Source organism: Oncorhynchus kisutch, linkage group LG27 (assembly GCF_002021735.2).
Source record: "Oncorhynchus kisutch isolate 150728-3 linkage group LG27, Okis_V2, whole genome shotgun sequence".
Taxonomy (NCBI): Eukaryota; Metazoa; Chordata; class Actinopteri; order Salmoniformes; family Salmonidae; genus Oncorhynchus; species Oncorhynchus kisutch.
In genome coordinates this window covers 6,494,994-6,509,648 of record NC_034200.2, presented here as the reverse complement: position 1 = coordinate 6,509,648, position 14,655 = coordinate 6,494,994, and the positions used below count along the sequence as shown (strand labels likewise).

Here is a 14,655-nt window from a genome sequence, read left to right as displayed (position 1 = left end):
TTTGCTGCAGGAGGGACTGGTGCACTTCACAAAATAGATGGCATTATGAGGTAGGAAAATTATGTGGATATATTGAAGCAACATCAAGACATCAGTCAGGAAGTTAAAGCTTGGTCGCAAATGGGTCTTCCAAATGGACAATGACCCTAAGCATACTTCCAAAGTTGTGGCAAAATGTCTTAACGACAACGAAGTCAAGGTATTGGAGTGGTCATCAAAGCCCTCTGACCTCAAGCCTATAGAAGATTTGTGGGCAGAACTGAAAAAGCGTGTTCGAGCAAGGAGGTCTCGAAACCTGACTCATTTACACCAGCTCTGTCAGGAGGAATGGGCCAAAATTCACCCAATTTATTGTGGGAAGCTTGTGGAAGGCTACCCGAAACGTTTGACCCAAGTTAAACCATTTTAAGGCAATGCTACCAAATACTAATTCATTATGTAAACTTCTGACCCATGTGATGGAAAGAAATAAAAGCTGAAATAAATCACTCTACTATTATTCTGACATTTCACATTCTTAAAATAAAGTGGTGATCCTAACTGATTTAAGACAGGAACTTTTTACTAGGATTAAATGTCAGGAATTGTGAAAAACTGAGTTTAAATGTATTTGGCTAAGGTGTATGTAAACTTCAACTGTATATATTAGTAGAACCCCCCCAAGCAATGTTTCTGCTCCTAATGACATGTCACCCATTAAGCAAGTTTGGGATGCTCTGGATTTACGTGTACGACAGCGTATTCCAGTTCCTGCCAATATCCAGCAACTTCACACAGCCATTGAAGAGTGGGACAACATTTCACAATCAACAGCCTGATCAACTCTATGCAAAGATGTGTCGCGTGCATGAGGCAAAGGGTGGTCACACCAGATACCGACTGGTTTTCTGATCCAAGCCAAAACCTTTTTTTTGTTTTGACGTATCTGTGACCAACCGATGCATCTGTATTCCCATATTCATGTGAAATCCATAGATTAGGGCCTCATTTATTTATTTCAATTGACTGATTTCCTTAAATGAACTGTAACTCAGTAAAATCTTTGAAATTGTTGCATGTTGCATTTTTGTTCAGTATAGAGATATATATATATATATATATACATCTCATATGTTAACTCCAGTGTTTTCCTTTAACACACATGAACACATACTTTGGTATTATTTAGAATAGCCTTATCTACAAAGAGCAATAGGCCTAGCTACCTGTGCGCTTTGGCGCTCTTAACGTTGTGCGCACAAGATTTGGTAAGGTACTCACTAGTTTGTCATGGAATCGTCGCAATCTTCAGCTCATTTTCCATCAAGTAGCAATTTTCTCCTCAGCATTTCATTTTGGTTCCGAGATATTTCAAAATGTAATACAGTTGTAATCGATAAGTTTGACCATTTCTGCCACCACTGCTTTGGCTAAAACCTCCACAAGCGAGGTTAGTTGTGTATGAAGGGTGATACAGGTAGACATTTTGAGAGTCGATAAGAAACAAACAAAAAAAAACGAGTCAAAGTTAAGTCTATGAATGTGAATTTTTATTCTAAAAGCTAGCTACATCAACCATGGACCCATCAACCAAAATTGAAATCTGTCTGCAAAATAAACTACTTCCGCATCAAGTTTTTGTTACTGAAAATACTAGAAAAGTGAACACCAAAGTTGGAATGGCAAAAAATAGGAATCCTCTTAAAACATTTTATTTTTACTGACAAGTAAAACAGTGAACCCACAAGATTGAGACATTCACAATTTACATGAAAAAATATATACAACAGAAAAATAACCACATTTTACTCAAACTAGGCTGATTTTCCTGTTTTTGGTAGCTTGAGTAAAGAAAACTCAATTTGAACAACTCATTCATTGAGTAGTAGAGAAACTTACCATCAAGGTCACGTAACCCTATTCATTGGATAAATTATCCATATGTTTGATGTAGAAAGAGAAAAAAAAATCATTATTCAAAGTTTTTCTTTAACCTTTTTTACACATTATTGGAGATACCTGATGACAAACTAAGCACTACTCAAATATTCCATTTAATCAAGTGTAGTGGAAACAACCATATAAAACAAACATTAAGTCTTATCAACACAATATAGTTGGACTTCCAAATTGTTGCAACACCGAGTTATTACCAATAGCAGCCATATGTCCAATTCTCATCTTACAACACTAGTATTGATTGAATTTGGATTAAGACCATCTGGCCTTTGGTTAACTACCCTGTATGAAGTCTCTGATGAGCTTTCAGGCTGCTCTTCTGAGTGAAACTCTTACCACATATCTCACAGCAGTAGGGTTTCTCACCAGTATGAGTGCGCTGGTGTCTTTCAAAATGACTATGGCGATCAAAACTCTTTCCACAAATGGAGCATATGAAACATCTATTTCTTGTGTTGTCTGTGGTGGCACTGCTGCCCTCTGTGCTGTCAAAACCGTCTATACCAAGGGCAAATAAAATGCCTTCTTTACTGTTTGGTTCTGTGATGTACTCTCTCATTGCCGTTTCCTTCACCACAGGTAGTGGTACCCGGTCCTGAAACCTGGGTAGTATTGTCCCATTGCCATCCTCTCGGTTCCTTGCATGTAGAGCCATTCCTGCATACTGCTCTTGCTCAATCATTTCCAACTTGTTTTTCTCATCCTGAAAAGACAAGTGTTCAAGTTCCACCTCTCTAGAAGCTGACGAATAGAACCCGTGGTGGTGGTGCATTCCATCAAAGAGACGGTGATTGTATTGGACACTGGGCGAATCTGGGTGGGACTTCTGCTGCTTTATACCATCGAAGGAGCAACCTGGATGTACAGATCCAGACTCGTTATCATTGTGCCGCTCTGCTGTAAAAGATCTACACAGCTGACTCTCCCTCTCATCCATGACATACTCTGGGTCATCCTGATAACCTGGTCGCTCTGTGCTTTGTTGGTGTTGATGTCCAGACAGATTGATTGTCTGGGCTTTAAACTCCTTCTCTCGCTCCGCTTTCACTACTAACCCCTGCCCCCTTCCCCCCTCCTCATCTTCACTGTCCCCAGAGCTAGGCTGTTCATCAGCAAGTGAGGCCTGAGCCCTCTGTTCCTCTGGGTTCTCTGAGGGTCTAGGATGGACATCAGGCTTCTTATCAAGTTGAGGTTGTTCCGTTAGCATTTCAACACCATCTGCTTGACAAAACAAGAGTACCAAATATTTTAGCATTGATTATAACATCAAAATAGCAATCTAACATTAGCTGTTAAACTTCATCCTAAACCACTGAAAGAGACCAGGAAAACATTTAGTATCTGTCCCAAATGACACCTTATTCTGTATGTAGTGCACTACTTTGATCAGAGCCCTATGGGCCAAGGTCAAAAGTAGTACACTATAAAGGGAATAGGGTGCAATTTAGGATGGAACCTTAGAACAATTAAAATATTTACATTTTTCATGTATGAAAAACATCAACATGATTTTTGTCTCTTACCTCTGTGAGTCTTCAGATGTCCTTTGAGGCTGCTCTTCTGGTTGAAACACCTTCCGCATATTTCACATCTGTACGGTTTCTCACCCGTATGAATTCGCTGGTGCCTTTCCAGATGACCAACCCGCTCAAAGACCTTCCCACAGAATGAACAGATGAAGCACTTCTTGTCCTTGGTGACTCCTTGGATGGTCCTCACTTTCCTTGGAAAACTAGAGAAGATAGGGCTATGGTTCAGTGTAACCCCTTCCATGCCCTGTGAGTCTGACTGTACTGTGCCGTCACTTGCTATCAAGAGTGTGTCTGAATGTCCATAATTTTGCTGTCTGAGCTGCAAAATCATATCTTCTCTGACATCAACATATGGTTTTCCTGGAAATGAAGCACTGCTGCATGATGCTTCCACCCTTCCTGGGACATGATTTAAAGCTGAGTGGTCAGGGAGACACTGTGACTTGTGACCAGAACTGCTGAAATATTCTGAATTGCTTGTCTCAATATCATGGTCTGCTTGTGAACCGGACATCCACGACTGGCTCCCTCTCTCACACAACGACAAGTTAGCAGCCAGTTCTTCTGCGTTTCCTGCAGTCTGTTCTTCTCCTTTATGATTCAGTGTCTGGGATGCATCCTTCTGCTCCTCTGGCTCCGACTTCACAGGTATCTCAGGAGTTTGGACCACTTCATTATTTTTGTTGCATTGCTCTTCCTCAGACTGACTTCTATCCAGGGGAGGCATCTCCTCGTTGTTAGCTTCTCCGTCTATCGACACTGTGTGGAAATATTACATTTGATTAATAAAATAATGAGGCAGGGAATTGCTTATGTCCTATAATAACCAATATATTGGTGTTATTATCTTGTGAGTGTTCCAAATTGTACCCAATTACCTATATAATACACTACTTTTGACCAGAGCCCTATGGGCTCTACACGATACAGGGAATAGGGTGTCATTTGGTACGCAGCCATGGAATTGCCTGTGATCTATAACCAATGTACTGTTTACATAGTGATTCTAATCTCTTACCTCTGTGAGTCTTCAGATGCCCTTTGAGGCTACTCTTCTGGTTGAAACATCTTCCACATAGGTCACAGCTGTATGGTTTCTCACCCGTATGAATTCGCAGATGTCTTTCAAGATGGCCGTAACGTTCAAAACTCTTTCCACACAGTGTGCAAATGAAGTGTTTCTTAACCTGGCAAAATCTCTTGGTCCTCGCTCTCCTTGCAGTATTATAATTTGAGCCAAAGCCCAATACACTTCTAGGGTCTGGGTTTGACTGTACTGTGCCGTCACTTGTTCTCTTGAGTATGTCTGACTGCCGATAATGTTGTGGCTGTCTGAGCTGTGAAATCATATCCTCTCTTACATCAAAATATGGTTTACCTGGAAACGAAACACTGCTGCATGACGCTTCCGCCTTTCCGGAATTTCCAGGAGGTACAGAAGAGTGATCAGGGAGACACTGGGAGTTTTGCCCTGAACTATTCAAATATTCTGAATGGCTCATCTCCATATCATTGTCTGCTTGTGAACTGGACATCCACTGCTGGCTGTCTCTGTCATACATTGACAGTTCAGCATCCAGACGACCTTTGTCCTTTCTCCCTGTACTTTGCTTTGCTTGTTCCAGCTCCACTCCTGGCTCAGTCTTCACCCGAGTCTCATCTGCACGTCGAATGTCTTCTTCATCCCTTTCATTACCACCTTCCCCAGACTGCAGTTTCTCAAGCGAGGTCCTCCCTACACAAGTAGTACCGCTTTTACCTGGCCCTGTGGAAATGAAGAAGTATTGCATGTCATCAAAATCCTTCATGGTTTGTTTTAATAATAATCCAAATGGAGCTGTGTCTGTTAGGGTTGGGCAATGGGAGACCTCTTCTATGATATGCTACTCCAAATATTGCGATTATAGTCATTTTAGTGCAGTTAATGACTAGATAATTCCATACTGTACATGTTTTTTGCTTATTTGTTTACGATATTAGTCGCATTCTCATTAAATAATGTTACGTCGGAAAAATGTTTTGCTAGCACAGACTGGAATATGTTCTGGGATTCGTCCGATGGCATTGAGTAGTATACCACCTCAGTCACCGGCTTCATCAATAAATGCATCGTTGACCGTCCCCACAGTGACCGTACGGTACGTACATATTCCAACCAGAAATCATGGATTACAGGCAACATCCGCACCGAGGTAAAGGCAAGAGCTGCCACTTTCAAGGTTCGGGACACTAACCCGAATGCTTATAAGAAATCCCACTATGCCCTCCGACGAACCATGAAACAGGCAAAGTATCATTAAAGGACAAAGATTGAATCCTTCTACACCGACTCTGATGCTGATGCATGGCTTGCAAACTTTTACAGACTACAAAGGGAAACCCAGCTGCGACCTGTCCAGTGACGCGAGCCTACCAGACATAATATTAACTTTACCTCAATTACCTCAACTAACCTGTACCCCCACACATCGACTCAGTACTGGTACCCCCTGTATATAGCCTCGTTATTGTTATTTTATTGTGTTACTTTTTGTTGTTGTTTATTTAGTAAATATTTTCTGAAAACTGCATTGTTGGTTAAGGGCTTGTAAGTAAGTATTTCACGTTACAAACCTGTTGTATTCGGCACATGTATAAAAAAATTGATTTGCACCATATTGATACTGCATAATTGGTAAAACTGCAGTTTGGATTTGTAAATGTAAGGCTCTTGCACTTTACAATATATTGTCAATGTCAAAACATTCAATTTAATCATATATCAGTCCAACCCTAGTTTCTGAGGGGTTGTGTCAAAGAAGGGTGTAACGTGTGTAATAATGACATGATTTCACAATCACACCATCACTAGCCTTGTCCAAGCCAGAATAACTTACATTTTAGCAGACACTCTTATCTAGAGCTCTTAACCTCTAGGTTTCCGCCCTATCGCTCATCTGCAGGAAGAGGTAATTGATTTTATCCAGAGAGGCAGCAGCGAAACAAGAAGTTTCACTCACCCCAAAATAAACCCAATGTGTTATTTTGACCTAAGCTTTTTTGTTGACCTAAACCCGTCCCTTGCCTTCCCGCCTTTGGGAAAACGACTCTCATTGTTAGGGCAGAGATATGCGCATCTCGTAATTATATAGAGATCTCTGCTTTATCCCCTTACAACAGTGTATGATCATATCAATCGGTTTCACCGGCGCTACACGGAATGCAATAATATGTATTGTAAGTAGACAATAGTGCACGCTTTTACAGTGATTGTACATAAAGATAGGCTTGATTTAGTGTATATTAATTCCATTACACATATTGCAGGAGGTGCATGCGCACTTGGTCAAAAACAATACTTATTCTTTAAAGACGATTTTTTTCGGTGCATGTAACTTTTTATTTTGAGGTTTTTTAGAAGTACATACCGTCTGTAACGACATTAAACTACATTCGTTATTAAGTACCGTTCGTATTTTTACATTACTAATCTTGAAAAACGGGTGAATGGCAAGTTGAATGGCTGCGTCCTGGGTTAAAGGATAATCAACATATTCTGTAAATCCAGATTTTGGTTCAATGTGAACGTGAGTTGGCAGATTAAATAAACCTACATTGTTTACCTGAAATCGTGCTATTGCTAGCTGACCAATGTTACGTGCACAGTTACGTATTGCTGACTATTGATTGATAGTAGAGTTGCTGCTAACAGTACGTCCGTCGTCGTACCCACCTCCTCTCCCAAGATTCTCAGCAGCGACTGATCGACCATGATGAATGCGTCTTCGAGCCTGAATCCCACGAGTTCGAGCTCTTCGAAGCTCGCTGTCAAGTTGTTGTACATTATTTTTCAGGACGTTGATTTCATTTTCCCGTTGACACATTTCCACACGTAACACAACTATACCATCGTCGACTACTTTGCTAATTTCTGCAACCGCAGCTTTAGAAAGTACCTCTATGATGGAAGCGATCTGCGCCCGTAGAGAAACACTGCTCAACATTTTCAAATGTTTAATTAATCTTAACGCAGCTCTGTCGTGCTCCTGCAAAAGATTGGAACTTTGTTACAAAGTAACGTTAATATGCTACTAGTGGGCTAATCATTAGGTTTAAAAATGCTAGCTACAATGTTTCCCGTGTAGTTCTGTGTCGCTGCTAGTTTCTTCTTCTTCTTTGAGATTGGGTTTGCGGATCGCATACACCGCCATCTACTGTACTGGAGTGTGAGGTCAGTCATGGTCTACCTACAATACATACAATTCTTTTAATTAGTCTGGTTCCTCTATAGATTGTCGCCATAGTCTAGGACCTATAGGAACGTTGACTGAATAGTCTGCTTTCTACTATTTAGCGAGAGGCAATACCTATTTCTATAGATGAAGCACATTTTTATTCTCAGCTTCTTAACTCATCAACTAATTTATCCAGATGGCCAGCAGTAGCAGTGAGTGGGTAAAACCAGAAAAAGGCCTGAAGACAGTGGCAGAAGAAATTCAACCACACCTTTTGTTTTATCACAAAACCGGATAGCAACCTCTGTCCAGTGAAGTTCACAAAGCACATTGCATGTCCAGTAACAGTTACATGACCTATCTACAGCTTGGTCAAGCAAGTTAATGTTTCTGACATTTTCGGACCACTAAACATCTACTGATTTCGAACCACAGAGAGTTACAGCAAGTCACAAAGAAAACAGGGGCTGCCTCCACTAATCCAGCACCATTTCAACTTCATCAAATCGCCTTTTGCTTAAAGATACCAAAAACAATTTAGTCCAATTAGTCCAATCAATGTAAGCTAAATATGATGTGGCTGTCCATGGTTCTGACTTCTGTGTTTGTGTGTGTGTGTGGATGCGTGTTTGTGCAAGTAGAAAAACATGTTGACTCACCCTTGTAGAGAAACGTCAATGCCCTCCTCTCTTTCATGTTGATGAAATGGTCTTATCACTCTGTCATACAGTGCAGTACACACTATTATTTTTTGTTGTCCTAGGCTACCTGACTAAAATGCTTGCTCGCTAGCCTAACTTCCATTCATGGGCAACGTTAGTTACAACTAGATGTAACAATTCTAGTTTTTCTGTCAGTGACGTATGCTCTCAATTGGATTTGATAGGAGTGACGCCAAATCCAAGCTGGCTTCCCTTGACACTTTTTTTTTGGTTCACGGTTGAGCTCAATCAATTTAGCTCATTGGATTTAAAAAATATTTTTTTTTTGTTGTCAAGGGAGGCCAGATGCTCACTGGCTTCCCTTGCCTTCAATGCTACGGGCTGCAACAATGTCATACTCGTGGACCAGACAGCATTGGAGCGATGGCCTACACTGATGATTTCTAATGTAAGATACATTCAGCCTCTTGCGAATTGAAGGAAAATGTGGAAACCGAGAGATGAAAGATATGTGAAGACATCAAAAGTATGAAATAGCACACATGGAATCATGTAGTAACCAACAAGCTGTTAAACAAATCCAAATATATTTTATATTCTTCAAGTAGTCACCCTTTACCTTGATGACAGCTTTGCACACTCAAACCCCAACTGATATACATTTCAAAGATAAGATCGTAGCTGAGAATTAATCAAGGACATTTTAACTGGGAAAGAGTTTAGAAATAGTATTTGTCTTGCTCACGTTGATGGAGCGGTTGGTGCCAGGACAACACACTGCCAGGTCTCTGACCTCCTTCCCATAGACTGTCTCATCATTGTCGGTGATCAGGCCTAACACTGTTGTGTTGTCAGCAAAATTAATGATGATGGTGTTGGAGTCGTGCTTGGCCACGTAGTCGTGGGTGAACAGGGAGTACAGGAGGGGGCTAAGCACGCACCTCTGAGTGGCCTCCGTGTTGAGGATCAGCGTGGCAGATGTTTTGCTGCCTACCCTTATCACCTGGGGGGCGGCCTGTCAGTAAGTCCAGGATCCAGTTGCAGAGGGAGGTGTTTTAGTCCCAGGGTCCTTAGCTTAGTGATGAGCTTTGTGGGCACTATGGTGTTGAGGCCCTGAGCTGTAGTCAATGAACATCATTCTTACATAGGTGTACATTTTTTGTCCAGGTGGGAAAGAGTGTGGAGTGCGATTGCGTCATCTGTGGATCTGTTGGGGCGGTATGCAAATTGGAGTGGGTCTAGGGTTTCCGGGAGGATGGTGTTGATGATCAGCCTTTCAAAGCACTTCATGGCTACTGATGTGAGTGCTACGGGGTGAAAGTAATTTAGACAGGTTACCTTCGCTTTCTTCGGCACAGGGACTATGGTGGTCTACTTGAAACATGTAGGTATTACAGACTCAGTGAGGGAGAGGTTGAAAATGTCAGTGAAGACACTTGCCAGTTGGTCCGTGCATGCTCTGAGTACACGTCCTGGTAATCCGTCTGGCCCCATGGCCTTGTGAATGTTGACCTGTTTAAAGGATTAGTGTCCCGCTCCTTGAAAGCGGCAGCTCTAGCCTTTAGCTCGGTGCGGATGTTGCCTGTAATCCATGGCTTCTGGTTGGGATATATACACTGTGGGGGGGACGTCGTTGATACACTTATTGATGAAGCCGGTGACTGAGGTGGTATAATCCTCAATGCCATTTGATGAATCCCGAAAGATATTCCAATCTGTGCTAGCAAAACAGTCCTGTTGCGTGGCATCTGCGTCATCTGACCACTTTTGTAATGAGCGAGTTAGTAGTACTTCCTGCTTTAGTCTTTGCTTGTGAGCAGGAATCAGGAGGATATAATTATGGTCAGATTTGCCAAATGGAGTTCGAGGGAGAGCTTTGTATGTGTCTCTCTGTGTGGAGTGAGGGTGGTCTAGAGATTATATATATATTTTTTTGGTTGCACATGTGACATGCTGGTACAGATTAGGTACATTGGATTTAAGTTTGCCTGCTTTAAAGGTCCATTAGGAGTGCCGCTTCTGGATGAGCATTTTTTTGTTTGCTTATGGACTTATACAACTTGTTGAGTGCGGTCTTAGTGCCAGCATCGGTTTTTGGTGGTAAGTAGACGGCTATATCTATGAAACTCTCTTGGTAGATAGTGTGGTCTACAGTTTATCATGAGGTACTCTACCACAGGCAAGCAATACCTCAAGACTTCCTTAATATTAGACATCACGCAACAGCTCTTATTGACAAATAGACACACACCCCCACCTCTCATCTTACCAGACAAAGCTGTTCTGTCCTGCCGATGCACGCAAAACCCAGCCAACTGTATATTATCCGTATTGTCGTTCAGCCACGACTCGTGAAACATAAAAGTATTACAGTTTTGAATGTCCCTTTGGTAAGATAGTCCCGAACAGATATCATCAAGTTTATTCTCCAGTGATTGCCCGTTGGCCAATAGTAGATGGTAGAGGCAGGTTACCCACTCACCGACAAGTTCCCTATGGTAGCAGCAACATTATTTACAAACAATGTGAAAAAACACACAAAATAGAACAGTCGGAGCCTGTAAAACGGCAGCAGTCCCCTTCGGCACCATCATAAAAGCCTGCCGAGATAAAAATTATGATTAAAAGCATCACATCCCATTATTCTCAGTTATGATGCCAGAGTCTGACAGAACTTGCTTAGGCAGGGAAGAAGAGGAATTTGTACGCATCAATGCGTACCAATTTTTTTTTACTGCATTTCTGACACCAGCGGAGTAAAAAATAAAAAGTTGCTTTATTTAGCTTTCTGAATCGATATAGTACATCTGTTTCTCAATTTTCTGGAAGATTGCCAGTCCACTACAGTGTCTGTTTTCCCCTGCTTTGGCCCAGACCAGACCTGATTTCTCCTTTTGAATGAGCTCAGATAATTCTGAAGAAAACCAAAGGTTTCGATCGATCTTTGAATTGTTTAAAAGGATTGTGTTTATCTGCCAGAGGAATAAATATGGAGGATACATTTTCTAGAGCCAACTCAGGGTCAGGAATACAGGAGACAGTGGCTAAATCAGAGTAGAGCCTGAGTAGAGATGACCTGACGAAGATACAACTCAGATCGAATCGTTGTCCTTGTTGTGCGTCTGATTCAATCACTATTGGAGTATACTAGAGTTGCAAACATTCCATTGATACGTTCTTCTTTCCTTTACCTGATTAGTTGGATGTGCATATTCTTTTTGTTCTTTTTTGTTGTTGTTGCTAAATCAGAGTAGAACATGTCAATTAAACAAGGATTTGTATTTTGCTGTTTCGTATCTCTAATACATATATGGGACAATGATTCTTAACACTTCTACATAAATGTGGATGCTACCATGATTACAGATAGGCCTGAATTAATTGTGAATAATGATGAGTGAGAAAGTTAGACTCACAAATATCATACCCCAACGAAATGCTAACTTCTCACCATTACAATAACAGGGGAGGTTAGCATTTTTGTGGGGGATGATATTTATGCATCTGCTGGAGTACAGAGGCAGAACAACAGATAATGTGTCACTGTCCCAATACTTTAGGAGTTATTATACAGTGGTGAGAACAAGCATTTGATACACTGCCGATTTTGCAGGTTTTCCTACTTACAAAGCATGTAGAGGTCTGTTATTTTTATCATAGGTACACTTCAACTGTGAGAGACGGAATCTAAAACAAAAATCCAGAAAATCACAGTGTATGATTTTTATGTAATTAATTTGCATTGTATTGCATGACAGAAGTATTTGATACATCAGAAAAGCAGAACTTAATATTTGGTACAGAAACCTTTGTTTGCAATTACGGAGATCATACGTTTCCTGTAGTTCTTGACCAGGTTTGCACACACTGCAGCAGGGATTTTGGCCCACTCCTCCATACAGACCTTCTCCAGATCCTACAGGTTTCAGGGCTGTCGCTGGGCAATACGGACTTTCAGCTCCCTCCAAAGATTTTCTATTGGGTTCAGGTCTGGAGACTGGCTAGGCCACTCCAGGACCTTGAGATGCTTCTTACGGAGCCACTACTTAGTTGCCCTGGCTGTGTGTTTTGGGTCGTTGTCATGTGGGAGACACAGCCACGACCCATCTTCAATGCTCTTACTGAGGGAAGGAGGTTGTTGGCCAAGATCTTGCGATACATGGCCCCATCCATCCTCCCCTCAATACGGTGCAGTCGTCCTGTCCACTTTGCAGAAAAGCATCCCCAAAGAATGATGTTTCCACCTCCATGCTTCACGGTTGGGATGGTGTTCTTGGGGTTGTACTCATCCTTCTTCCTCCAAACACGTCGAGTGGAGTTTAGACCAAAAAGCTCATTTTTTGTCTCATCAGACCACATGACCTGCTCCTATTCCCCCTCTGGATCATCCGGATGGTCATTGGCAAACTTCAGACGGGCCTGGACATGCGCTGGCTTGAGCAGGGGGACCTTGCGTGCGCTGCAGGATTTTAATCCATGACGGCGTAGTGTGTTACTAATGGTTTTCTTTGAGACTGTGGTCCCAGCTCTCTTCAGGTCATTGACCAGGTCCCGCCATGTAGTTCTGGCCTCACCTTCCTCACGATCATTGATGCCCCACGAGGTGAGATCTTGCATGGAGCCCCAGACCAAGGGTGATTGACCGTCATCTTGAACTTCTTCCATTTTCTAATAATTACCAAGCTGCTTGCCTATTGTCCTGTAGCCCATCCCAGCCTTGTGCAGGTCTACTATTTTATCCCTGATGTCTTTACACAGCTCTCTGGTCTTGGCCATTGTGGAGAGGTTGGAGTCTGTTTAATTGAGTGTGTGGACAGGTGTCTTTTATACAGGTAACAAGTTCAAACAGGTGCATGAGTGGTAATGAGTGGAGAACAGGAGGGCTTCTTAAAGAAAAACTAACAGGTCTGTGAGAGCCGGAATTCTTACTGGTTGGTAGGTGATCAAATACTTATGTTATGCAATAAAATGCAAATTAATTACTTAAAAATCATACAATGTGATTTTCTGGATTTTTGTTTTAGATTCCGTCTCTCGCAGTTGAAGTGTACCTATGATAAAAATGACAGACCTCTACATGCTTTATAAGTAGGAAACACTGCCGATTTTGCAGGTTATCAAATACTTGTTCTCCCCACTGTATACACTTATTGCAGGCATTTTGCTGGTATGGTTTATTACGATAAGTAGCCTGTACTAGAGAAATGTGAAGTTTAAAATAAAATAAATATGCTAATTGTTAATGGCTACAACCATCGAACTAGCAGTAGCAGTTTTAAAGGATAATAAAAAAACATTATAAACATATCTTATTTATCGTTATAACTTCAATTCAGGCAATTTATCATGACATGGATTTTTGTCTGTATCTACCTGCTCTGTGTTAGCCCACTTAGCTAAAGCTTATAGGGATAAGTTCAGGAAGTTCATGTCAAGCACAACACGTTGCTTGCTTAACGAGTTCTTCCCTCGATCAGCTCACACCGAGACTCGAACTCATGACCTCTGCCTCGCGAACACACATGACCTCCCTCCAAAATGCAATTTCTCCACCATTAATTTTGATGTTAACTTTGTTGTTGTGGGCCCCCCGAGTGGCGCAGCGGTCTAAGGCTGCGTTACTACAGATCCTGGTTCAATACCAGGCTGTGTCGCAGCCGGCCGCGACCGGAAGACCCATGAGGAGACGCAATTGGCCCAGCGTTGTCCGGATTAGGGGAGGGTTTGGCCGGCCGGGATGTCCTTGTGCCATCGCGCTCTAGCGACTCCTGTGGTGGGCCGGGTGCATGCACACTGACAAGGTCGCCAGGTGTACGGTGTTTCCTCCGGCTGTCTTTTGGGTTAGGCGTGTATTGTGTCAAGAAGCAGTGCGGCTTGGCAGGGTTGTGTTTCGGAGGATGCACGGCTCTCGAACCTTCGCCTCTCCCGAGTCCGTACTGGAGTTGCAGCAATGGGAGAAGACTGTATCTACCAATTTGGATTTTAAAACAACTTTGTGGCTGTGTCATCTATTGGACCCTTCACGATAAGTGGCACGCATGACTCGGTTGTCACTAGTTACCACACCCACAAAGTAATAAGCCCTGCCCATTTCTACAATTTATCTTTTTCAAATGTGATTTTAAAACCTTAACCTTAACCCTAACCTTAAATTAAGATCTGAACGCATATTTTTGTTGTCATTCATTTTTATGATATAGCCAATTTTGACTTTGTGGCTGTGGTAACTACTGGAAACCACAAGACCCCCCTACCGGCGAACGATGAACTCAACTCTAAATACTCATGATTCTGCAAGCCTCTCTTTCA

The 14,655-nt window shown here is 42.0% G+C and overlaps 1 protein-coding gene across 2 annotated transcripts; it reads right to left on the bottom strand.

Annotated features, from left to right (window-relative positions):
- Positions 1-1,675: 1,675 nt before the first annotated feature.
- LOC109872335 (zinc finger protein 112) lies at positions 1,676-7,677 on the bottom strand. 2 transcript variants are annotated; one of them, XM_020463536.2, is made up of 4 exons: positions 7,183-7,677; positions 4,489-5,235; positions 3,462-4,229; positions 1,676-3,156 (listed from the first exon to the last, which is right to left on the bottom strand). In XM_020463536.2, the coding sequence occupies exons 1-4, from the start codon at positions 7,451-7,453 to the stop codon at positions 2,216-2,218; spliced, it is 2,727 nt and encodes a 908-aa protein (XP_020319125.1). In that variant the 5' UTR covers positions 7,454-7,677; the 3' UTR covers positions 1,676-2,215. The 2 variants fall into 2 exon arrangements, with proteins under 2 accessions (XP_020319125.1, XP_020319124.1); XM_020463535.2 differs by having other exon boundaries at positions 1,676-3,159; positions 7,183-7,656.
- Positions 7,678-14,655: the final 6,978 nt, after the last annotated feature.